General features: G+C 41.9%; 1 protein-coding gene across 1 annotated transcript in view; it reads left to right on the plus strand.

Annotated features, from left to right (window-relative positions):
* Positions 1 to 16,244, plus strand: part of LOC144797870 (vomeronasal type-2 receptor 26-like) — an 89,793-nt gene extending 73,549 nt beyond the window's left edge. The window contains exons 4-7 of the mRNA XM_078668673.1: positions 4,960 to 5,781; positions 11,119 to 11,439; positions 15,099 to 15,222; positions 15,316 to 16,244. Of these exons, the coding sequence (XP_078524799.1) occupies positions 4,960 to 5,781; positions 11,119 to 11,439; positions 15,099 to 15,222; positions 15,316 to 16,244 (2,196 nt within the window). The remainder of the gene's footprint in view (positions 1 to 4,959; positions 5,782 to 11,118; positions 11,440 to 15,098; positions 15,223 to 15,315) is intronic.
* Positions 16,245 to 27,810: the final 11,566 nt, after the last annotated feature.

Raw genomic sequence — 27,810 nt, forward strand, 5'->3', positions numbered from 1 at the left:
GGTGTCTGTCAGTGTTATGTTGGTGTGCAAGTTCGTCTGCACAGTTGGAGATCCATCTGTGGAGTTCTTTAGCTGCGAGGTTGGCGTTGGTCAGGGTTGCTGGGGCATCGTGGTTGAGGGCGGATTTGAGATTCTCCTCGGTAATCTTGCTCCAGTTTCTTCACAGGGAGTGTAGGTTTGGTTGCCTTTGGTTTGTCAAAATGGAAGTGTACGCAGTGGTGGTCTGTCCTTGGTGGTTGGTGATGTGGCTGAAGTGGATGTTGTTACCTCCTGCGAAGGTCAAGGGTGTGTCCCTCAGTTTAAGTGGGGGTGGTGATCAAGTTGTTTCAGTCTGAGGTTGTCCAGGAAGGTGGTGGAGTTGGGGTGGCTGAGGTTATTGAGGTAGAAGTTGAGGTCTCCGATGAGTATGTAGTCTGTGGAAGGCGATGGCATGGGCTACGCAATGAGGTTAGCGATGAAGGTCCGGGAAGTCTGTATGTGAGGGTGCCTCGCAGGGTCATTCTGGGACTGATTTGGATCAGGAAGTGGAGGTCTACGGTGGTGGGTGGGCTGTCACTCGAGCTGGAAGTTGTGAGTCCGAGGGAGCTCTTGTGTGCTATTACAAGTCGTCCTCCTGAGCTGGTGGGGTGGTCCTTCCTCTGGATCTTGAATCCGTTGAGGATGGCGGTGGTGATGTTGGGGCGGTGGTGGAGTTGGCCAGGTTTCTGTGAAGAAGATGACATCTGGTGAGAGGGTGTCGAGGAGGTCCCAGATCTCTATGGCGTTTCTGTGAAGGGAGCGTACATTGAGTAGGATGCACCTCAGGGATTTGGCGGTGTTGGTGTTTGGCGTGTGGGTAGTGGCTATGGGGGTGTAGATGGTGGCAAAGGTCTGGTGGCTGGAGGAGAACTGTCCATGGGTGGTGCTCAGCATGGACAACTGGCAGTTGTGGTTCCTTCCAGGGTTGAGTGTGAGGAGGGCCGCTAAGTAATAGTGATGGGACGTCAGAGATCCAGGGTCTCTGGCGCTGGTCGCAGTTGAGTCGCAGACAGACACAGACAGGCTTGCCTTTGGTGTGCCAGTGGTACACCCGCTGCACGCGGCCACACAGCAGCCGCCAATAAATAGGGAGTGGGCACGACACAGTAAGGCACAACACAGTGGCTTGAACCCCTACCTGCACCGAGCACTGCACAGGCAATGGAGCTGCAGAGGGAAAGTGCAGGTCTTTGGCCAGATGGTCCGAGGTCCTGCTCGCGCTCCCACTCAGCGGCCACCATTCTAAAAGGCATTGTGCCAAAACGCGTCTGTTTTTGCTCGTGGTTTGCAAATAAAAGCACTATCTTTAAGCATTTTGGTCTGGGAGTGCACTCAATGTCCAGGAAGAGGATTGTGGTTGCTGAAGTGAATCAATGTTGAAGCGCCTCACCACCACAGGAGTTAAACTCGAGATGTGCGGTGCGGTGTGGCAGAAGGTGAAACCTTTTTTGAGACAGGATATGTATATATAGGTAGTTATACTTACCACCAAAGTTTCCATAGGAAAAGTGTTTTTTGTTCTGCAAATAATTGATGGCTCTTAACAGAATTAAAAAAAATCCACTTTTTGGTTCAGCTGGTGTGTTGTTGGGTGATCCTTAAAGCAGGAGCTGAGAAAAAGGAGATTTCAAAACACGTTTTCCCAATGTTATGTCTATGGAAATTTTTCATTTTTGAAGATGACTGCAGCCCGAACCGCTTAACAGAATTACACCAAATTTGGCAGAAAGCTAGCTGTTAGGCCAAAACGTGTGCTTTCTGGGATTTGATGTCAATTTGTTCAGTAGTTTCAGAGATATTATAGTTTGAAAAATATAGATATCTAAGAACGCGAGTCATTGCAGTGGCCTTGCGGATCCTACAAAAATTTGATTGGCTGCCAACACTTCAACCAGGAAGTGTTTACAGCCATCGTGGGACTCTGCTTGAAGGAAAGCCCAACAAAAAATATGGTGAGGGGAATCCCACAAGGACCCTGTCGGGATTTTAAAGCATTCTCTTAAAAACAATTTACCATGAATTCGTGGGTGGTTCCACGGATTCGTAGCAAAATTCCCACACATCTTTTATAATAATCCCCCAGGTAGGCCAAATCCCAAAGGCGTGTTTTTAAAAATATGCAGGGGTTGCTCATGCAGCACCAACCACACCTAGGGCCTGCCACCTTCCCGGGGCAAACAATTAAACTGATGTGAGGAAACGGACAGCCCGACACCCTGGGGACCGCCACCTCCCCAGGGCTATTTGTTAAATTAGAGCACAGGAGACCCTCATAGCCTCCCCCAAAGCCCTGGGGACCACCACCTCCCCGAGGTTTTGTCTATAATTAAATCAGGGGCTGCGCTGAGCTCCTGCAACACTGTGGGCCACCACCTCCCCAGAGATTAAAACTTATATAATGGTGTGGTGCCTCGTGGATACCCCCAGGACATATCTGTTTGCTAAGGCTTGGCAGGAGCTGTACTGCTCCTCATGAGGGTCCTTGGGGGACAGAAAGCCCTCCTATTACCTCTAGTAAGTCCCACAAAGTGGGATTGCTGAAAGGTGGTCAGAAGCCATGCCCCCTTTTCCACCACTCTGCATTTGCGCCTTCTGGTGCACTACTAGTTGGGGGATGCAGTGCCCTTGCATGCTGGAGTTTTCTCCAGTAAGTCCCAAACAGCAGGATTGCTGAGAGGTCATCCAAAGCCACACACCCTTTTTCCACCAGTTTGCAAATGCACCTCCTGGCTCACTACTGGGTGGGGGATGAAGTCTCCTTGGCTGCTGAGGGTCTGTGGGGGGCCAACAATCCCTCCTGTTACCTCCAGTAAATCCCACACAGTGGGATTGCTGAAAGGTCTCCAGAGGCCATGCCCCCTTCCTCCACCATTCTTCATATGTGCCTCCTGGTGCACTATTGTTTGGGGAATAAAGTCTTCTTGTAAACTATGGTTTCTTAGGGGCCAAGAAGCCCTCCTCTTACCTCTAGTAAGTGTGACACAGTGGGATTTATGAGAGCTGGTCGGAGGCCTCGCCCCTTTCTCCACCTCTCTACAAATGTGACTACCTGTTAAAAGACCATAGAAATTCACTGGAAAAACCAAAGGTTACAGGGACATTATAGTTAGGAAATAAAATTAAAAAGACCTTAGAAACTCACAGAAAAAAACAAAGGTTACAGGGAGGTTATAGTTAGGCTCAGATGTCAGTTGCACAAAACCAGTGAAATTCAATAGTTACAGTTACCTGAGCTAACTATAACGTATTCCCCTGCAACTTACTGCTTATTATCTCACATATTATATCACTCATATATACCCATTCATACATCACTGTAACCTTTGGCTTTTTCAATGATTTTCTAAGGATTTTTTAAATTCTGTTTCCTAACTATATATATAGGATATCTATATCCTAGTAGTGGTTGCAGTAGGTAGTTATAGTTACAAACATCTTTCCATAGAAAAAAGATTTTAGATTTTCCTATCATCATCGTTTGAAAAATTTCTCAAGATTTTCCCCCTAAAAGTGTCATAGTAAAATTTCTTGTGCATGGGAAGTTTTGCGATGATCCGTAAAAGAGGAGGCTGAGAAAAATGGGGGGTAAAAACAATACGATTTCCCATGCTGATTCTCATGGGACCTTTAGACACGCCTGCAGCCTGAACTGTTGGATGAAATTACACAGAATTTGGCAGCAAGGTACATTTCGTTACGCAGTGCACGTTTGCAGTTATCCAGTGTAAATCCATTCGGTAGTTGTTGAAAAATTGAAAGGAAAAAATAAGGATATCTATGGTGACAGCGACTTCATGACCTCTGATTAGCCGCCAACACTTCAGCTAGAAAGTGTTGGCAGCCATTTTGGGATCCAGCTTTAGCAGAGTTCCAAAAAACAACTTAAACCCATCCATGGCATAAAAGCTTTTTTTCTAAACAATGATGTCATCAGTGATGTCATTTGAGATGTCATCAGTGAGGTCATGAGTGCATTGCAGATGTGCAAGTTATAGTTAGCTGACTAACTATAACAGGGGAATTTCAATGGTTTTGTATATATATATATATATATATATTCACTAAAAAAACATAGGTTTCAAGCACGTTATAGTTAGAAATTAGCATTTAAAAAACCTTAGAAATTCACTGAAAAAACCGTAGGTTTCAGGGCCGTTATAGTTAGTTGGACATTTTACTCATACAAAATCAGAGAAATTCCACCGTTATAGTTAGTTCAGCTAACTAGAACTCGCGCCCCGCAATGCACAGCTCATGACATCACATATTACATCATTCATGGCATGGTCAATGACATCACTGTTGACATCACTGATGACATCTCAAATGACATCACTGATGATTATCGTTAAGATAGTGGATGATGTTGATCAATTATTTTAAAATGAAAAAATGCCCCATCAACTTAATATTAAATGCCTATTGATGTTTACTTTGTCTTAAACTGTTTTAGGGACTATTGCTTTATATGTATAATGCTTGTAATGAAACTTTAGGATGTAATCCTGTTTGGGATTTCTATTACAGTGCAGTGCAGCATTACAAGTAAAAGGGGTTATATAACTTTTTAGACAATATGGCTGCTGTACTATACTTTGGAAGAGCCGACTGAAATGGCTCAGACAATATTTATCTCTTTGCAATTTTGCACTATCAGCAGTTTGTCATAGTTCTTTGCAACTAACTTATGATAATGGAATCCAAAAACATACATCAATTTGTACTTAAACTGGAGTTCCTCCGCTGCTTTAATCAATATTCCTGCTCCAACTTTAATTGATTTTACCACTTGCAACACCTTTAAAGTTATTGTTTTCAATGTGTCTTGTTGTGTGTAAGGTATCTAGTTTAAGTATAGGTTTAGGGTACAGTTCACCTTTGAAACTGTGCGCATTTGAAGTAATCTTGTGTTAAAATGTGTCTTTTTCTACTTTGGGAAAGGTCAGTTCTCTTTCATCAAGTCCACTACTAAGTGACAGGAACCAATTCCCTTCTTTTTTCCGCACCATCCCAAGTGATGACTTCCAGTCCAGAGGACTCGCCCAATTAGTAACACATTTTGGATGGACTTGGGTGGGCATTGTAGCCACAGATGACACCTATGGACAACTGGGGAGTCAAATAGTGCAAGAATCAATAACCAACAATGGGGCTTGTGTGGCCTTCACAGAGAACATTCTTTTAAGCCGAGTGGACAAAAATGCTTTTCATATTGCCCAAGTTATCAAAAACTCAGCGGCCAGTGCCATTGTGATCTTTTCCTCTATTGCGTTCTTGATTCCTCTCTTAGATGAGCTGATGAGGCAAAATGTAACTGGTAAGACCTGGATTGCCAGTGAAGCCTGGTCAACTGCTTTCCTCTTCCCATTTGAGAAATACTCAGAAATCCTGGCCAGCACCATAGGATTTGCAATATACAGCGGAGAGATGTTAGGCTTTCAAGAGTACTTCATGAGAATCCACCCTTCTAAAACTCCAGAGGACATCTTTGTTAGAAAGTTCTGGGAAGAAACCTTTGATTGTCAGTGGTCAGATGAGGACACATTTGCGATGAAGGACAATAAAACTAAGAAATGCACAGGGGATGAGAAACTTGAAAGCCTTCCAATCAGCAGCACTATGGACTTTAGAAACACCTACAATATCTACAAAGCAGTTTATGCCATAGCACTGGCTTTAAAAGATCTGACAATGTGCATAAAGGGTGACGGGCCTTTCATTGAAGAGACCTGTGCAAATATCTCAGAATTCCACCCATGGCAGGTATGTTTTCAATTGAAGCATATTATAAGGAAATCTAATTTGTATGTGAGGAAGAGAAGAGGGTTTGGCACAGATAGTTCCACCACCAATATGTATCCTTTTATTAGTTACAAATAAGGGAGCACAGTACTTTATGTGTTTGCTGACCGTGCCCCCAATGAGTGGCCATACATTACGATCTAAAGGCAACACCTCCACCATGACATAAGAACACCAGGATAACATCTTTAATTACCATCCCTTTAAATTCAGCTGATGGGTTTGCATTCATAGCGCTCTGAAGAAAGCTGTTGTAATCATCACTTTAGCTAACTGCACATTTTGGCATTTTAACCTGACTACCATTGGGGCCCAGGAAAGCTACCCACTGCACTGTTTGATCATAAGCTGATTTGATGCTCCTAAGGCTCCTTGGCAGGTGCTGATTCAGAAGCTCAGCCACTGGAAATGATGGCACGCTGTATTTACTTATACGATTGCTCTTGCCATTGCATGCTGTTGTGTGCGTTAATTTTATGAGGTAAGTTCACCCAGTCGTGGAAAGTCTCACAACCATAAAATATCTAGTCACTATAACATATCACTGTAAACCACTGGTTAGCACTCTCTCTATTACACTGCTAGACAATTAGTACAGGGTAACGCTGCTATTATCAGTTCATTGCTCCTTACAGCCATATTCTTTGATCAGGCAACCAGAAACACCATGGACTTTAATAGTATATGTATCAAATTCATACGATTGGTTTTGCTTGATTCAGATGACATAGCCATCTCTCCTACAACTCTGACCTGAGTGGCTTTTCATTTGAGCTGGGTTAAAGACTTTATTTTCCCCAGCTCAGATTATCATCTCAAGTGGTGATAGTCAGTACCAAATCCTTTAAATTGCCCGAATATCTGGACAAATGTTCAATATAAAAGCTAGGTGTAGTATGTCAGAATACTGTGGGTATAAATATTACACTACAAAAATGTGGTGGCCGAAATATCCACTAATAAGATATCATTAATGTACGTGCATACAGAAAAGTATAGAGTTACTATGATTAACTTTACATCTGTGTACCCTAAAGATGTATATATCATTGAGGTACATGTCTGGGGCAGGTTAATAAATATAAGCAGTAAGGGCTATCCTGGTGCTGTCATGCGGAGTCTCTTTTAATGTTTTTATAGGCTCGTTCATTTTAAGCTGTAGAAAAGGAGTTACATTCTCCGAATCCGTTGCACATGATTAGTTCAAGTAAAAACTCTGCTACCTGGTAATTCAGAAGCCATGCTTGCCATCTAATATCAGACTGCCACAATATTCAGATTTCCTACTGAGTATATCTGAGGAGATCAGCATAATTCTGGGAAAACCACCTGTGACAGATGCTGAATAATTGTATATGTTAGAACATATTTGCAGATGTATAATTATAACTAATGTTTATCTGAATACTGATTCGTGTGTGCTGTGAGATCTAAACAAACATTTAAAACAGTTCATGCCTGATAGCTTAACTGCCACAAATGTTCTATGACATCATCTATTTTTACAAAGGGTTAGAAGCATAATTTGGAAAAAATTAACATTTTTTTGTCCAAGCTTTTGACAGGAATACTTTGATCATGTCTATGTCTTTGTGGACTGCGAGAAACTTTGGTTTATAGGGGAACTATCAAAAACTCCAATAATACTATTGGTACTAGGATCAACACTAGCACCATCCAGATCTTTGGTGTTACTAATGAGATTGGAGCTGAAATGAGAAGTGCTATTGCTACTATGTTTAAACTTTAATATGTGCTACAATAGGATCTTAAAACACAGGCCGAATAATAATTTGCGTGAACATTTTAGACAGTTGCCTGTTGAATTTGTTACCTGTATTGCTTTATAAACGTTATTATTTGGAACAAACTAGCTGACTGTATGTGTGTAAGGGTATCTTACCATAGGTGCCCTTCACAAGGAGGCAGAATATATGAGCAAACATATTCCTATTAAGAGAGAGAGTTTCTTGAAAAAACTGGTGATCTTCATATCCATTCCAAGTTCCAAGCTCTGATTAATTTTATGAATACATACTGGGATATATTTTAAATGCATAGAGCTTTCTCATCTGTTCTTTTTAATTTTCATCCTTTCTCTTGTAATATTCATGTAATAGGCACATTATAATTCTTTTTTAAACATCAGCCCTAGTATATCAAGCTGTTGTTTTCTACATACTGACCGTGGAATATTATTCTGTGAAAAAAAAGAGCCACTACACTGTAAAAGGACAGCTAAATAAATAATGGGGATGGAAGACTTAATCCAAATTACAATAGGTGGCAGACCAGGAAAACGATGAAGATATCCTGTGCTATGAAATATTGACAGTTAATTAAATAATGTATTTATTTATTGAAGATGTTGTGTGGCATGTAATAGACCAAAGGAAAGTAAAAACACTTCACAGAGATTGTGATTTATAAACAAAAACATGGACATTCACTTAGTATAAGAATGAGATGAGATACAAATAAATATCAAAAGGTTCATTTTATTTCTAACCTGAAGTAGAGCAGTGAAAGTTATGGTAGGCATTGGTGCATCTGTCCATGGTTAAATGACAACGATTTTTCAAACAATTGTATTGTGTACAATTTACATTAGGAACACTTTAGGCCATGATCCATTCGCCAAGGTAAGTCCAGTTCACAGACATGGAACATTTGTTGGCTTGTTTCAGTTGCAAATAGAAGCCATTAATTAGTTAATTAGTTAATCCTTGAATTATAGTTTTTTTTCATTTGCTATAACAGATTAAAAAAAATGAGTTTGTCCTGTTATTGGGCGGGTCTGAATTCTGCAGTGTTGGTATCCATTCAGTGAAGGATTTGTTAAAGGTTTTTTTCGCTCTTCAGACAATGAATTCCAACTGAAAGATCTTTGCACTATGATACAACAAGTTTATTAGAGAAATAGTTCAGTGTCTTAGAGTGGAAATATTTATTAATAATGAAAGTAAATTTCAAGATGGTTGTCTGTCAGAATATCTAGGACAAAAATATAGTGTGGCCAGAAGAACTGGGACAAGAGTATTGAGAAGGTGAGTACAAATCGATAAGTATATGTTTTTTATTCTTAGCTTCAAATGTAGGCTTCGTTAAGATACATATATGTCACCAAGGTACATATATCTGTAGTTAGACGTGTGTGATATGGCCAAACCTCCTGGTGCTTTACGCGAGCCCCAGAGCTACATGAAGAGCTGCTTTTAGGGTAGAGAGGTGAAGCCTTGGTATAACTGTTAACAAGGAGTTATAAGTGTCTAATCTAGAGAAGTCCAGGGATTGGACAATGTGTTTAGTATTTGGCTGGCAGGAAGGGTTTGATTCCGTGAAGAATTCTTATTTGTAAATAGGCACCTCGAAATGGGGTTGATGTGGGTTTAAAGACTGCCATACTTATTTAACTGGATGTCCCAGAATTGTACTCAATGGATTATGAAGAACTGAAAGTCGAGGATATTGAGGGCAATTAGCCAACATTGCCTTGGTATTGAGCAGTTAGGTTTTAAAATCAGTAGGAGTTCAATTTTCGAAGGATTCATTTTGAGATTGTGGTTGTTCGTCCAAGAATGTATTTTTTTGCATGTCTAAAGTCAGACTATTTGAGAGATAGTCTCAGATACACCATTTGTCTCATCTAAATTGCAATGATAGGAGACTTTGGAGTATTAGGAAAGTTATGCACGGTTCCATACTGTAGAGGTTATAGAACATTAGGGTACCTATTTTTGGGTATACATGAAGCTGGATCGGGAATTTAGGACTTTTATTGACTCAGAGATGTTGTACAGCTATGAAAAGCATGATTTAATACCTATTTACTGAGACCCATTCTTTCATAAAGAATCTTAAGGCAAGAGGGATGGTTAATCGTTTGGAGTGCCACAGAGAGATAAAGGAGGGTGATGAGGCAGAAGTCACTTTGTCCAGGAGTACATAATTTACAGTTTGAAGTATTGCAATCTCAGTGCCTCAACCCATCCTGAAACCTGACTGGACAGCATCAAGAAGACATTTATAGGCAATTAACAAAATTAGTTGGATTTTAACACAGTTTTTCAGGACCTTGGCCAGGAAGAGAAGAATTGCTACCGGTTGATAATTGTCCAACTGCTCTAGATCGATCACCGACTCTTTCAGGAGGGTGATGGCTTGACCAGCTGAAAGGCAATTTGGGATGATGACTTGTGATAGTGATGTATACAATCAATTTATCCAGAATGGTGTCAAGAAGAGGCTAATCTCATTACATTTGCAGGAAGGAACAGGGACTGTGAGGAAGGTAGAAGGTTTCAGTGTTCTTGTTGTTAGGCACAGCGCAGGTTGTTTTATTGCTCTGAATTCATACCTAGTGGATATGAATTTCTTTATCAATTCCATAGTACCCGGATATGTTTGTGTCAGTGTAAACAGAAGCTTTGATGATTTCATGAACCTCCTGAGATTTTAATTCGGTCTGATGCAGAGGGGATGTGCCATGATTAGCTTAATGAACAAGAAAGCAAATCTTAAAATGGATTCTGGCAGATACGGGGAGCCAGCAGAAGTAATATCGTATGGTGGTAACATGGTTGAATTTATTTGTAGAATGATTCAATGTAACGGTGGATTGTAGTACAACTTTAAGCTGAGCAAGTGATGCTTGGTAAAGCCTTACAAGTAGTGTGGATCCAATGTCAATTCTTAAAAAGGTCAGAGAATGAACAGTGGTTTTCTGATGATCTGGGGAGATGTGGTGAATTTTCTTCAGAGAGTATTGATGAACGTCTGCCACCTAAATTTTAAGAAGAGTATGTGTTTGTGATAGATAATGAGTTAAACTAAGTAACTGGCAGATGGGATTTGGGCTCTTGAAAAGCCCTAAAATGTTTGCAAAACCTAGAGGCTTAATTAGCACTTGGCGAACTCTACTAGAACTCTACTGGATTGTACCAGAGGTGTCTGTGTCTTAGGAGCCATGGCGGCGAGTCTGAACACTCTCACCCTTCCCATGCTTATGTGCACATGCGACTTACTGAATAACATATCACCTGCATACATATGCTGCTTTGTTATGCAGTGGGTAGCAACGAGGTGTGTAGAATCTGTCCTTGCTGCGTCACCTTTTCTGTGCTCCCAAACAGTGGGCTCTAAGACTGCCATCAAACATATAAAAGCAATATTTTTGTATCCCAGTGCTTTGAGTTTCATATGTCTGCTTTCCTTAATTATGCCATGAGGAAGATTTCATTTAGGGAACTTTATAAAGCTATGCTGTTCTTAAACATTCTTATTCCTTAATAAAAATAGCATCATGGAAATAGAAGAAGGGTGGTTCAAAAGTGCACTCTTAATGGAGCAAGACTTGCAGAGAAATTCTTCAAACCCACTTCCACCCTGCTTTATTCCCAGCTCCTTTACTACCTCAAGAAGTTGAGGTTAAGAAGCAAAGACACAGAATCATTCTTTGATGAACATGGCAACCCACCAGCACGATATGACATTGTAAACTGGCAGCAGGATCCCAAAGGGAACATCATGCACATGAAAGTGGGCACCTATGACTCCAGTGCACCGAACACTTTTACGATCAACACTAGCGCTGTTCAATGGACAACAACGAACAGACAGGTAGGCAAATTTCAAGAGGAAATTTCATACATCTGCTTATTTTATCTTATTTGTTATCAGCCATATTTGGGGATGAAGGCCCAGATTTAATAGTTTATCACACAGCGCAGTGCAGCAGCTGCAAATGATGCGCTGCACTGCATGTGATGGAGAGTTCAAGAGAGTGATATAGTTACAGAAATGTGCCAATTTCCTCCCCTCTCCTTGAAGCTGATGCAGAAATGTGCAGCTGTGCTCCAAGGACACACCTTTATACCATAGTGCAAGGGGGTCTCCATGAGTCTAGCATAGGTTTTGTACATTTTGCATGCAAAGTCGGAAAAGGAAGGAGAAATAGAAGCATTTCTCTATCATAGCGCCTAATGAAATGGGTGCAGTTTAGCCTCAGATCTCTTTATTGAGTGTGAGTGTTTGACAATGTTCAGCATTCCATCCATCATCTTTTAGTGTTGGCCCAGGAGTAGTAGTTCACTAATCATGTGGCCAAAGTAGTGTTTGCCATCTGACTGCGCCCGCTAAAGAAATAGATTCAGGGCTACACTTGCCCAGGCAATTTAGATAACATACAAACTGTAACACGAACAAGTGATATACCTCATAACCTGCACATGCAATCTTAAATGTAGGCATGACTAGGAGAAAAATAAGCACCAGGATATTTGAGCACAGGAGCACTATCAGGTGCAAACGCAACGCTGCAAAAATGGTGGCACATTACATATTCACTGGACCCTCTGTTATAGATCTCAAGTGGGTCACCCTAGAACAAGTCAATGAAGGAACAAGAAACTTAAGAAAATCCTCTTTTTTATTCTGTACTAGACAAACACCCCATGTATACCCAGTAAAATGTCTTGAGAAAGAAGCAAGAAACCACTTTCCTTTTGTGTCTTTTTCACCTCTGTATTTGTTAGCACTCACTCACTGCGCCAACCTCACAATGAGGTTTCCCTTTTTTTAGCATGTTTTTAGGCACCCAAGTCTGTATTTCAGCAATTTCCTTTCTGTGGGTTACCTATATATACAGTACCCAACAAAACCCCAGTTTCTGCATTTATCCCTTTGTAACCAGGTGGAGAAACTTCAGTTCGCTACCTCCCTATCCGTTGTGACTTTCCCTTACAGTACACGATACTATGCACAGACTCATTTGAACCATTTTCCCACTTTGTATGTGTGCTGTAAAGTGCAGCATACATGAAAAGTCAAACAAGGAAGGAGCAATTAAATAATTTCTCATTCCTTGTGCCTACTTGAAAAGGGTGCAGTTTCTCACTCTAAACCCAATCTACTTTGTTTAGTAAATTGGGTTTAGCGTGAGAAACCTTGGATGGTTGCATGTGAATGCCCATGTACCACCCTTGGTACACCCCCATGGTGGAAAGTATGCACTGCTTCACATGACTTTTCTGTTATTTCCAGCACCTAACAGGTTTGGGGCTAGTTAGTAAATTAGGAAAAAAAGATTTTGCGGTGATTTGAATCACTTTTGTGACACAAACACAGTGCAAAATCTTAGTAAATCTTCCCCCTTTATTTCTTATAGACACCTGTGTGTGCATGATGAACACTATCTTAAATATGATTTGCTTTTATTTAACTTTCCGTGTGTGCTTTTAAATGTGTATATGTCATGTCTGATGTTTTGGAGGGTAAAGTCACATGTCTGCATGCCCTGTCATACACATCAACCAAGGTGTGCCTGAGAATGAGCCAATATAACATGAAGGAATCAGAATTACCCCCTAACAGAAATACAATCATGCTTTTTTTGTTTCGGAGACCATTACAGGAAAAGGTCATCTTTGGTCTCTATGTTTGCATGCTTAATGATGTTTCTATAAACTACTATTCAAAGTTGGTAGTTACCCACTATGGGCCAGATGACGGTGACAAAATACCAACCGGTATTTGGCTGAGTGCAATGTAGGTGAGTTTAAACCTACTTGCAAAATAAAGAATTGCAAAATAGCGATTCCTTATTTTGCTCTTGCATTTAAGGAATCGGAAATACCGATTTCTTAAATGCAATGTACGTAGCACTAAAAAAAGTGCACTACAGCCTTAAGGATTCGCTAATTACCACCAACTTCAAGTTGTTGGTAAGTAGCGATTTCCTTTCAAAAAACACTTTTTTCTTTTTTAAATGTTCCATGTGGCACACATCCATGCCCATAGGGCTTGTATGTGCAGCACATGTGCACACATGCACATTTCAGGGGTGCAACAGGGCGTCCTTTGGACACCCTGGCACCCTTGAAATAGCTCCCGCTATTTGTGATTCTGTAATACCAAATCGCTAATAGTGGATATCTTCCCATTCATTCCTATGGGCCTCCTAGCCCATAGGAATGAATGGCTAGGTATTCCTTATTAACGAATCTCAATTACCGATTTGGTATTAAGGAATACTAGGGAATCACTAATATTTTAGCGATTCCTACCTACATTCAATTTAGCGAGTCCTTAATAGCGATTCGGTAAAAATCGCTATTAAGGACTCGCTAAATTGACGTTACCTACATCTGGCCCTATATGTCTTAGGGTTACTAAGTACTTTTCTGGTTCTGAAGAAAGACTATTTACCATTTGTGGCACTAGATAAAGGCTGAAACATGTCGATCCATTGATGTTAGGGATCACTATGCCCATAAACATCTCCCTGTTTTTATTCTCCACAAAGGGCATTGCTAGTAAATAGGATTTAGGAGCCTGAAGGTGATTTTAACTTGCTTTGGCTGTTCTTTAGACAATGAGCTGCTTTTACAAACTGCACTGAGCCCACCCACTCACACTAAGTGCAGTTGGTGAAGATCCAATGATAAAGCATGCCACTAGTGGTACCTGTGGGTGAGGAGCCTACTAATATATCCATGAGACTCCAGGGGAGTACAAATTTACCTGGGTGCACATCCCTCACCATCTTAAAATATAATGAGACCAGATAACTGACCTCTGGGAAATTAGGATGTTGTTTCTAAACAGGCTAAACCTCTCATGTGAAATTATTTGTGTTATACTTGGTCATACTGCAAAGAAATATAACCTGGTCACCATTCAGTCACGGTTTGACTCACGGAGCAGAGTCACACCCTTGGCTTAGCTCTATCTCACAATTCTCTTACCTGCCCACCTTTATTCTCATGTTGGACTGCATGGTCTGTGATAGGAAGACTTTGAGAGAGCTTTCACACTTGTCTTAAGCCCCCACCTTATCATTATAATGTCAGACACTTGGGAAAGCAAACGTGGCAAAGAGGCTACCATGATGCATTTCCCTCTCTCTATCTATGGTTTTCAAAAATGACTGCACTTTGTAAGCTAGTCATGCTGAGCATCCTTAGACCCACTGTCACTTGTTGCTTTTCATCAATTGTAAAAGCTTCTTTCACTCACCTGACATCATCAACATCAATGTCACCTGTGGAAATAGCCGGTACCATTTGCAATACATTTATTCTCATTATGTAAAGTTAAAATAAGCAGAACTTCTTCAGATGAATACCAAATACTACCATTATTTACGCCTACCTCATCTTTTTTGTAGCTTGGCTATATTTTGTAGACAGATCTCCGTCTTGCTGCAATGACAATATTCATCACTTCTTCAGTCAATCTTATTCATTATGGTTAAACATGGCTCTATTTTCTCCTTTTAGGTCCCTATCTCTGTGTGCTCTCCCAGCTGTCCAAAAGGATTCCGAAAAGCCATCAGACCAGGAAAGTCAGTGTGTTGCTTTCAATGCTTTCCATGCAGATTAGGGGAGATATCAAATCAAACAGGTAGGACGCTCAGCACTAGAGTGACCTCCAGTTACAATCTTATATTTGTTAAGTAAAGTGCTCTTACGTATTTCTCCATGTTTCCTTTTCTAGATTCCATTGAATGCTTTAAATGCCCCTGGGATCAGTGGTCCAATGATGATAGAGATCAATGCATTCCAAAAAACACAGACTTTCTTTCCTATGAGGAAACCTTTGGAGCTATATTGGCAGCAAGCAGCATTTTATCTTCAGTGATTCCTATTATCATTATAGCACTCTTCTTTCACTACAGGAATACGCCCATCGTGAAAGCAAACAATACTAGCCTCAGCTTCCTCCTGCTCATGTCCCTCACCTTGTGCTTTCTCTGCCCACTGACTTTTATTGGTTGCCCCACAGAAATGAAATGCCTCTTGAGGCAGGCGGCCTTCGGCACTACCTTTGCACTTTGTGTCTCTTGCATCTTGGCCAAAACCGTCATTGTGGTCATAGCCTTTAAAGCCACCAAACCAAACAGCAACTTAAGAAGATGGGTTGGACCTCAACTGTCGTGTACGATCATAGTTGCTGGAACACTAATTCAGGTAGTTCTCTGTGCACTTTGGCTGGTTTTTTCTCCCCCTTTCTCAGAATATAACATTCACATTCATCCTGGGCTGATATTAGTTGAGTGCAATGAAGGATCTCCCATTGCTTTCTGGTGCATGCTGGGATATCTTGGTTTTCTGGCCACTATCAGTTTCATAATGGCCTTCTTGTCTAGGAAGCTGCCTGACAGCTTCAATGAAGCCAGATTCATCACCTTCAGCATGCTCGCTTTCCTCAGTGTCTGGCTTTCATTTATTCCAGCCTATCTCAGCACTCGGGGCAAGTACATGGTGGCCATGGAGATTTTTGCTATCTTATCATCAAGCTCATCCTTGTTTTCCTGTTTATTCTTCCCCAAATGCTATATCATATTGTTTAGATCAGAGATCAACACAAAGGAATATCTGTTGGGGCAGAATGCAGGCAGGAGCATGAAGGTGAAAAGGGTGTAAAGCATTAAGCTTCAATACTGACAATTGCTTCGCCCCGATGAAGGAATTGGTTTTAAAAGTGATTGATCCAGGAAGAGTGACATGCACAAGTAACACAACCGTGGTATGGGAAGGTTGGGTGGATGATAAAGCAGCTAAGCAAAAACACTGTTCCTCATCTATGTTTCAGACAAGGCCCCCTCTGTAGCCGTGGTACCATTTGGCTCTTGACTTCACAATATCTTGTGAATGTGATTAGCCCAAACCCATTTGAAGAGAACCAGCATTTAAAATAAAGCCTCCTTCAATGAGGTCTAAATTAATTACATGCGGCATGGTTACCCTCCCCAGTGCTTGGCTCCTATTTCTGATTTGTTTTGTAGAATAATATATGTCATTTTTCAGCTGGGACCATATAGAAAACTCTAGGAGTATTTAATGAGTAAGAGGCAGGTGCCATCAATATGATATCACATTCCTATCCCATAACATACTACATTCAGAACTTCTTATTTGTTGTAATATATCATCGTTAATATATCATATTTGGAGGTTTATTGATGTCATGCCTAGTCAGTTAAACACTGTATATGTTTATAAAGTGTACCACAAAATTACATGTTGGCACCTATTGTTCATACAGAATTTGCAAGGGCAGAATATGAAGCAGTGACATAACATAGTTCCCAGACATTTTTCACCCTATTCATTTCGAGATTTGTAACCTGTGAGTGTTTTAACCATTTGGCCTAATCATGGACAAGTTCAAAGTTGTCCAATGCTGTCATTAATATTCCTTTGTGCTCAGACTGTTGGGAGCGGAGTTGACACATGTTACAAGATTGGGACCACTCTGAAATCAGACCGTCGATATCATCAAGCTGTCATTGTTGTCAGGTGGGTCACAGTGGGCTGTCTCCTGAAGTGCACAAACACGAATGTACGATGGTAAGATGCATTTAGATGCAACGCATGTTTACAGCACATGCGTTACCACGTGAATTCCTTTACCAAGCATAACCTTTACCACACATTTTTTAATAATGAATATGCCTTTCCACGCATGCCTTTACAATTCATAGTGTTGTAAAGGCATGTAAATGTAAATGTAATGTAAATTGATACTTGTATAGCGCACTACTCACCCGCAAGGGTCTCAAGGCGCTTGTACGAATACCGCTGTGGAACCCATCCTGGCTTTCCCTGTGAGGTGTCCACTCCTGGGCACCCCCAAGGTGGAGGCCAGGCATCCTTAGCGTTGTGGGGGCTGTTGTGGAGATTAAGCAAGCTATTGCCCAGAGTTGCAGAGTGGGACTCCATGATTGGAATAGGCACCGAGGCGAGAATTATCAGGTCCGTGGAATTTTTGAGCTCAAGACCCGCCGAGGCGGGGAATTGAACCCTGGTCCTGGGCTAGACCTCTGCATCAGGGTCTGCCGCTCTAACCATTGAGCCACACTTCTCCACTGTATGTATGTATGTTAAAGGCCTAGGCGTATTAAAGGTTTACCCTGACCCCTGCTCTTGAACCCGTCCCCATTACCCCACCGCCCCTATCCTTTGTTAAAATACCCATCCCTGTCCTGAGCCCTAAAAGTATACCCTAGTACACCCCCCCCCCCTTGCTCCCAGCCCTTTTTAAATATAACCCACCCCAGCGAACAGCCCTAAAACCAGGCATTCCTCCCTGGAACTTTAAAGAAAAAAAACACCCCCAGTCTAAAGCCCATATTCCGTAACCCCCGCCCGAGGCCCAATCCCTTTACCTCTACAGGATAAAGAGGCTGCTCTTCCGATGCGAGGTGCAGCACAGGTTGTCTAGAGGAAGCCGATGGGTCTCTCGGTTTCCTCTAGCAATGGTGATAGCCTTGCCCACACCACTGCCTTTACCACCGTTGCAGGAATATGCCTTTAACACTAGTGCAACGTATATGTCTTTTCCATTCATACCTTTCCAATGTTATTCCGCTATTAAGGCAAGCGTGTTAAAGGCATAAGGGATGTAAAAAAATGTGTGGTAATGGCTATGCGTGGTAACAGTGCATGTGCTGTAAAGCATGCATGGTAAAGGTACTGCGTGGTTACAGCTGCACTACAAGATTACTATATATGTGTCTTCAGTCAAGGGTTTGATTCTTCTCCACTGTGGCAGCCAGGTGTAATACCTTGCTGAAAACAATAATCACTGACCAGGGTCATTTGCATCCTGATACCCAATCTAACATTCTTAGTGAAGATTAAGGAAAGCTTCACAATGACAATGCTCGTGCCCCATGGTCAAGATTGCATGGCCATTGGCATCACTTCCATCCTAACATTACCTCCAAGTGTGGTTTAGAAATTGCTCCAGCTAAGCCCTGCCTGTTACCTACTGAATTCCACAGATGTTAGTAGAATAATAGACAAATCCATCATGTTCTTCTGCATCTTGTATTTCAGTTTGTATTCCCTTGCAGAAATGTGTCCTTGACAACCTATGTGAAATGTATGTACCCGCGAAAGCCAGAGTTTTCTTTGTCCTGATGTATCTCATAGTGTTACCAAGAGCTCTAATGATCTACTGTTGCATCCCCACACACCCAAACAGTTGAGAAAACCTCAGCTTTTGGAAGAGAGATGTCTTGGAACTGCTAATTTTAGACTTCAGAAAGGGATGCATTAGTGATTTTTAAGAAGTAATGAACATAAATAAGTGACACAGTCCTTATTTCTGTCTGCACTGAACAAATTTCAACATAACTAATGAGGATGACATGCACAGTTGATAACTATTAGCTCACAGTCATCTCTCAGTTGTATTAAGGAAATGCATATATTCTTTAATATTTATTGGGCAATATTCCTGCATTTGTCGGTAGTATCCTATGACACTTGGGGGCATATTTACATGATCAGCATTGATGCGTCAGATTTGTCGCGCCGGCTGGAAATGCGCTAAGGATGACATGGATGTGCTATATTTAAAAATACAGTGCTCCAAGTTGCAAAGATTCACAGATGCGTCAGAAATTCTGGCGCATCTTTTGGCTTTAAAGTGACTCATTGCTGGAGTTCGTCTTAAAACTGCGGCAACTCCAGCAATGCATCAGAACACAGAGGCGGGCCCCATGTTAAAAGCCCTGGGTCAATCCTTATGCCTGGTTTAAGAAGGCGTAGGGTTTTTAATGCAGTCCAGTCGTAGAGTGATGCAGTGAAAAGTTGTACATTTTAGTGCGTCAGTTCTATGTTACTTTTAACGTCCAAGGTATAATGTGACACAGACCTCTACAAATTGGCACATTGCATCCAATGTGACAGTTTGTAAATGTGGAGCAGTGTGAAAATCTGATTACGCCACTGCTGCATTTAAAGAAATGAGGCTGTGGCAGTGTTAGCTCCTTGTAAATATGCCTCTAGGTATCTGAAGGGATTTCACTGTACTAAGTAGGCTGTGAACATGTCTCTTGGATGGAGGGTGGTTGAAATGATCGGCTTTATATTGCAGTTTGAGGTGGAGTGGTCTCTTTTATTTTTGCATCTGGTAGGTACTTTTACTACTTCCAGTCTATCAGAAGGGTGGTAGAACCCTCACCCAAGCAGTACATGGTTCATCAGGGGATTCTACCATCTAGCAATGGGAAGCATCATGAGTAAGGCGTGGGCAGGGACACCAAAATGTTCTTCCACCAAGCGGTATTATTTTGAAAGTTCCTCCGGATTGGCAGCAGGGATGCCTTCCCTGTTTCCATTCCTGCGAGCAGGGATGGCATGTCTACTTCTACCCAGCAGAAGCTTTAAAAGTTCTCCCGCCAGGTCGGAGCAAACATATGTTTCCCTTCCTGTCCTGTTGCGGTCAGGGAAACTACTGTGTCCCACGGGTGAGCTCCCAGGGATACATTAATTGAGCTGGGTCCCGGGGATTGGGTCCCTGAGTCCTTTACACACTCATGGAGGGGGGATGAGCCTCATCTCCTTCAATTGTAGATTACCCTGGGGAATGGGATCTTTGGGGCTTCACTGAAGTTCGGGAGGTGGGCCACACACCCCCTTCTCTTTTTTTGAACATTGAGCCCTAGGTGAAAGGGTCCAGGGGCCCTGACTGTCTCCTGGAGTGGATCTCCCACTCGGGCCCATTCAGGCCCCCTCCCCAAATATATATTATTCAGAAGATCCCCACACCCTGGCACACCCTAGGGGTCAGTTTCTTCATATAAAAAAATGCATAGAGGTACTTTCCTGTTTAAAAAAAGCTGTGATCCCACAGGAGTCCTACAGGAGTCACAGCGTTTAAACAAAATATATATTTTGGGTGGAGTGGACCCTGGATCCCCCTAAAAAGCCTATGGGGCAGGGTATCCCTACCCTGCCCACTTACTTTTACTATTAAATGCAGGATAGGGGACTAAGTCCTCGAGCCCTGAAATGGCTGCCTACAACATTTTTCTTCACATTGCAGACAGCCAATCAGAGAACTCTCTTATATACCCAAGGGAAAAAAGACCCTTATATCAATCAGAATGCTCTATTTTCTGAAATTGGGTATGAGGAACTCTTGCGGGAGGTCCTGAAACCCAAACGTCCAGATATACGAATATCTTTTTACCCTAATTTCTCAAAAACTACTGGATGGATTTACACCAAATCACAAAAAGCACACTTTCTGGTCCAAGATCTAGCTTCCTGAGAAATTTAGTGTAGTTTTGTTTAGTAGTTTTTGCAGCAGTGCTGCCTATAAAAGTCTATGGAAAATGCATGGGGAAATTTGGTTTTGAGACCCACCTTTTGTTTCCCAACCCCAGCTTGACGGATCACCCTAAAACTCTCCAGGAAGGAGCTGAGGTGGTCAAACATTTTCTTTGGAAAGTTTCATATTGATTAATCAGATAACGCCAAAGTTAAAAGCAAATATAATATGTTTTTCATTTAATTAATACAGCAACAGTTCTTCAGTGTTGAAGGCTTACTGTAGTGCCTGACTTACTGCAAGGCTAGGCTGGACGACATTTAAGCATGTTTTGGAACAATTAGCACTGTTGAAACTTCAGAAGCATATTTTGTGATCTGCAATGATCTTGCTCTTTAGCTGCTGAAAGTTTTGCATTATCATGTCCGTTGCATACAATTCCTTACATTTCCTTTAACCTCACCCACTTTTGAAGAAGTATTATTTTAGATTTTGCCACCACTCCCCCTCTAGAAAAAAATGAGATCCTACAAGAAATGCAATGGAAAAACATATCTAATGGATTAAAAAATGTGTAAAACTTCAGAGTTTTGTGAACAAGTGTATTTTTTAGATGATAAGCTCATAATAAGACAGCATCTGTTGAAGTGAATATGGATCAGCATGTAGCCACATTTATCTTAGGAAGTACAATATGTTATGTGTCAGAAAATGAAAAGATGGCTCACAAATCAACTCTCAATCCTTCAAAATTTAGGGCCTGCACTGCCAGAAGGTCACTTTTTCTGACACTTCAGTGGCGCAGGAGCCTGGTCCCTATTTACGAGGCAGCACTAAGCCATTTTCTTTTTGGCTTAATGCTGCCTCATAAATATTGTTCCCTTTAACACAGTTGCTGGGGGTGTTCCCAGTAACATACATAGCTTTTGGACACTGTCCCAGATTTATGAGAAAACGTAAATCTGAGGAAGCGCCAAAAATGTATACCTCCTCAGGGGAGGAATATGGGAGGCACAACAAGGAGAAATACCTATATTTCTCCTCCTTTTTCCCTTTTCAATGTGTGCTGCATTCTGCTGCACATAGAAAGAGAAAAAAGCCTCTTCTGAATGTTTTTGTGCAGGAAGGCTACCTGTCCTGCACAAAATTGATCATTCCTGCAATGCAGGTATCCGTGCCCCAGGGTGCAAAAAGTGCCTGCATTGATGCCGGTGTAGGGGAAATAGATAGGAATGTGCTGTATCTGGTAGATACGATGCATTCCTGCCCTTTTCTTTTACCGTAGGGCAGAGCCGCAGGAAGCTTGCGGCGCTGCACTGTGGTAAAACCTCATAAATGATGCCCTTAGTGTATTTTAGTGGGAGCAAGATAACCAGCTGAAAATCTGGAAAAGTTAAAGATTTTATTGCATGTGATGGGAAGACCTCCATGCTTGCCGGTGGTGGAAACAATAACTTACCTATTTCCTTCTCCCCCCTTCCATTCTGTTTATTTACCCTCCCTCCCATTGCTGCACATGCGCCACCACAACACCAAATGAGTCCTTTGTTGCCGGGATTGAAGGAAAGCCACTGGTACATGTCTCCTATGTATTGTACTGGGATCATTCAGTGATGTGTAAATGTTGTGTGAATCACTAAGAGCTGATTGTCACCACTTGGTCCCATGGAAGAGCTATTATAAGCTCAAAGCTATTTATGGTTCCAAATGATGGAGTCTTTCCCTTTCTTTCAAGGGGTGTGGTGGACTAAAGAGTACAGGAAGAGTGATGGATTGACAGACATGAAAAGGCATCATAACCTTTGGCAAGAATGGCACCCTAGTCCGTAATACTATTCTGTCAATGTAAAAAGTGGTGTACGGTGGATGAAGGCATAGAGCTTGTAACTCACTCATGAAAGGAGCTGAAGTTATCGCTACGAGGAAGGCTAGCTTGAGAGTTAGGAGACACAAAGGATAGCTGTGCATTGGCTCAAATAGAGAATACATAAGAAAAATGAGAAGCATATTAAGCTCCCACTGTGGCATCAAAAACCTTTGGGCTAGAAACCTATGCACTAAGGGCCAAATGCCCGACCCTTTTTTGTGGCTGCAAATGGGAGATCCTCCCGTTTGCGACCATAAAATAGGGAAATGGCATGTACAAATGCTATTATGTGAGTCAATGACTCGCAATAGCATTTGCGACTCCCGCTATTAGGAAGGGGCGTCCCTTCCTAATAGCGAGTCACCATGCCATGTACAATTGTGTTTCGAATGCATTTGCTGCAGGAAAACATTTGCAGTTTACCACCTACTACAAGTAGGTGGTAAACCGCTTGCAAACAAGGGGTCCCCTGGGGATCCCTTCCCCTTTGTGAGTATGTGAGAAAATATTTTTAGGAGCAGGCAGTGGTCCCAGGGACCACTGCATGCCCTTAAAAAATAAAACAAAAGTTTAATTTTTTTTAAAAAGGCGTCCCTTTTGGACTGCATTTAAAGAAAAGACTGCTTTATTTAAAAGCAGTCCCAGATATGGTGGTCTGCTGACCCCAGCAGGCTACCATCCCTGGGAGTGATAGCCATTCCCAAATTTGCAAATTGCAATAGCCCCATTCATATTCATGAGGCATGCAATTTGCCACCCCATTATCAATCACTAACAGTGTCTGAGACACTATTATACATCCCAATTTGCAAGTCAAAAATCGGTGGGTTGTACATCTGGCCCTAGATGTTTATTCAAATGTATCAGAACAGGTTATGTAAATAAGGATATTTTGTCTGGTAAGCGTAAAAAGACAAGGTCTTGCTAGGCTAAAGAAAGCACAAAAAAGTGGAACATCTCACAACTTAGGATAGAATGGATCTGTATGGCAGGAATTACGCCAGGCAACACACTTTTCCTAACGTCCATCCTCTACAAAGTCCAACCATAGAGGAACAGCTGGCTGCTAAAATCTCATCTATTACTTTGGAAGGGAGCTTGACGGCAGTCAACTATTGCTTCTCAATCCCCATACATGGAGTATATATTGTGCAAGGAAGGTGCCCTGCTGCTGTGATAGAAAATCCTCCTTATGCAGCTCATACCCAATCCAGACCCACTAGAATGACTTAAGCATGGTAATTTCTGATATTCTCCAGAACTCAAGATGGAAGAGGCATTGGTGTAAAGCGAGTTCAGTCTATGCAGAATGTGTATCGAGAAGAGAACCTACATTGTAACTCCAACTCACAAAAATGTTGGCACTGCGTGTTGTGGCCGATGATGGAGAAATAGAGCCGGGGTCCTCCCCATTGTTGGAAGACACCTGTAAGAAATTAGATTATTATTTGGGGTGGGTGACTGTCCGTTGCATGGAGAAATACCAACTCTCATCATGGTAAGTCATTAAAGTCACTAAAGTAAACTGAGCTCAAACCCCTGGTAGCTCCAGAATTGAAATTAGATGATTGCACAATAAATTGTGCCAATAAGACCTACTGAAAAAAAATCCAAAACAATAGGTCTGCTTCACCCAAATCAAGACCAATACACTTATATTCATGGAACATCAATTTATTAGCAAATAAAATATCCAACCCAAAACTCCTGCTCTACTTTCAAACCTTCGAATGCATACTTCTACAGGAACCCTGTCTTTAATAACCCTCCACGTACAGAGCTTTACGAACCATCATCTTCCCACACAGAAAGGAGCCAGATATCGTCATTAAATGGGTGTCCTCTCGATACACATCTCAATAGCAGCCAATGGCTCTGCTAAGTAGTTGAAGGTGAACCCCATAGTACCAGGTGAAATGCTAGCGGTAAGCATGACACTCAGAAGGCGCCAAGATGAACGGAGGGTAGTGAATGATAGTCAACATTTACCTGCATCACAGAGACAGGTCCAAAGACTAAAAGCAACTGATCAGTGTACTATTAAGGTTTTTAGAAGAAGAGGAAACTAATAACTTCATATTAACATTAGACTTAAATCCCCACCTCTTGGGAACAACAAAAGATTCAGACTTGATGCTTCCCCAGTAAGCGCAATGGAACATTCCAGAACAGGAGTCAAGCACAACAAGATAGCTATGCAACTCTTAAAGGAACTAGAGCATCTTAGCCTACATGCATTGAACGGACAATTTCAGGATAATAAACCGCCTGCACCAATATAATTTGGCTTTCTTCAGCTCAGTTCTCGATTACACGTTTATCACTCTCCCCATGTTTCACAAATCATCTCTTTGATTTGATTTGATTTGATTTCGGATTTGTAGAGCACGTAGCTACCCAAGGGCGTCCCAGCGCTGACATTTGCCTACATGAACCAGAGGGAGAATTAAGGAAAGAGCCAGGTGTTCAGTAGCCTACGGAAGACCAGTAGATTGGTTTCCCCTCGGATGGGGAGCGGAAGCGTATTCCATAGCTTTGGGGCATTATATGAGAAAAGACGTCCCCCTGAACGTGCTTTCCTTATTCTAGGGACACTGGCCAAGGAGAGGGTATCTGATCTCAACTGTTAGATTTATGAGGTTTAATGAGAGGTCTTAGGATGGGGGGGCCTCTGCTATGCAGTATTTTATGGGAGATGCAGAGGGTTTTGAAGGTAATCCTTTCCTGAATTGGGAGCCAGTGCAATAATTTGAGGGCGGGTTTGGCAGAGCATCTGGATTTTGTCCCGGTAAGAAGCCTAGCGGCGGCATTCTGGGCACATTGTAGTCTGTTAATGACCGATGTTGGGGAACCTAGCTACAGGGCGTTTCCGTAGTCCAGTCTGGAGATAATTAGACCCTGCATTAGCAGTTTCCTGGACTGAAAGGGAATTAGAGGAAGGATTTTTCGAGCTATCTGAATGAGGACAAAGCATGTGCCAGCAGTTTTTCTTGCTTAGACTTTGAAGGTGGGGTCTTGATCCATCCAGATGCCAAGGCTCTTGATTTCATTTTTGGGGGTGGGGGGAGATCCCATACTGGGTGGCCAAATAAGGGAAGGTGGGAGTTTGCGTGGGTCACCAAGTAAGAGGATCTCGGACTTCTCTCCATTGAGTTTGAGGCGTGAGTCGCACATCCATTGTGAGATGTTCTGGAGACAGGAAGACAAGTTGTCCAGGCATTTGGTCGATTGGTTTATGGAGACGACCAGTTGGGTGTCATCAGCGTGCCTGACTACCTTTATGCCGAAGGGAGTTACGATGTCTTCAAGGGGGACTTTCAATCTGGGAATGACAGACATGAGTGATCATCTCCCACAAGAGGTTACTTTCAACGAGTTAACGACACCTCTCAGTTCTACAACCAAAACCAACAATTTAGGGGCAAATTAACAAGGCGGCGATATAAAATTATTAACGCTTTTGCGACCGTTATCGGCCAAAAAGCGGCGATAATTTTATCGCATTATCAGCAGACACGCTACCGCGTGTTTTAGCTGACTTAGCGCCCATTTCCAGCACGCCTAACTTTGCATCGCTAATGAGATGCAAAGTAGGTGTGGCTTTGAAACCAACCAGGGAAAATATCGTGAAGGCAGCTTCACGATATTATCAAGGAAGGGTAGTGATTATTTAAATCGCGTTAAATATGCCTTAACGCAGGAATTTAACATCTGTTAAATTCCTGACTAAGGTATACTTAACATGGGGGGTGGATTCTGTCGCTAAGACCACAGGCCCTATCATCTAGGATATCGCCATTGTCAACCATGGAAAACTGCGATATCCACGCTATCTATGGAATTTTTATCGCCTCGGCGATGCGCATTGTTGATAACGCGCTAACCAGGTGATAAATTCCAGAGATAGCTGGCGATAAATATGCAAGCGCTAAGTGCTTTTCGATATTTATCACCGGCCCTTTTTAATATGCGACTTAGTGTTTACCACCAACAACAGGTAGGTCAAGTGCACTTCCTTTTGCATGTACAATCTTATGGAATCAGACAGAAACTTATTTCAACCGAAGGAAGCCAATTCCATGAATCCCACTGCTTTATGGGAGACTTTTACCAAGACCTTAAACAATATATTTGCCATCAATACAACTAGCAAAGGCACCCTCCAGGCTGGGATTTTACTCTGCAGTGCGAACTGAGATATCTTAAATCCTCCATAAAAAAAGCCTAATTGGTCCTTAAAAAAACAGGAAAATTAATCTATATGGGCAAAGCTACTTCATAACACAACGTACAATGACAGTGGATGGTTCAGGTAATTGATTAACTTCCTTCAATGCTGACCCATTTAAGTATAAACTCTCATCTCTCAGAGGGAACATAGGCCAAGTTCTTGTTCAGGAATTTCAACAGTGCTGAACATTGGTAAAAGTACACAGCCCTTGGTGTAAACCCAATAATTAAAGGTGTTCCTAGGATTAACAAATTGGATTAGAGCAACTGACACAGTATCTCAAGACCATTAGACTCTACAAACCACTTGGAGAGCCTGCTTCAGTACAAGGGTACAGCAAATAAAGAGGCAGGTAGGCAAAAGGAGGTGGGTGGGAGCCCCTGAACTCAATGGGATTCTTCCAGCCTTATCAAGGCAAGTTCCTTCACATTGGTCTGAAATCGTAGAACCCATATTAAATCATATTTGGATAGAAGAATTGATCCTGGCCTCCTGGGAGGCATCCATAATATCCCCTTCTACAAGCAGGGTGACAAGAGTAAAGCAAAAATAATATTGCTTGTCTCCTTGATTGATAATGATGCAAAATACCATGCAGGAACCATTCTGGAGGAATTAATATCCTGGGCTGTAAATAACTCCATATCATTAAATCAAACAGACTTTGGTAAGCACTTGGGAACCACCACCAATATAATGGTGATCAAAACAGCCAAAGAAACAAAGCAACCATTGTCTTCATGCTCTTCCTTCAATCGCATCAACCAAGGTAAATTGTGGGAGAAGCTGAGGAGCTGGAGCATTCCCCAGCCCTCAAAAAGCAGTT

This window comes from Lissotriton helveticus, chromosome 12, assembly GCF_964261635.1.
Source record: "Lissotriton helveticus chromosome 12, aLisHel1.1, whole genome shotgun sequence".
NCBI classification, from domain to species: Eukaryota; Metazoa; Chordata; class Amphibia; order Caudata; family Salamandridae; genus Lissotriton; species Lissotriton helveticus.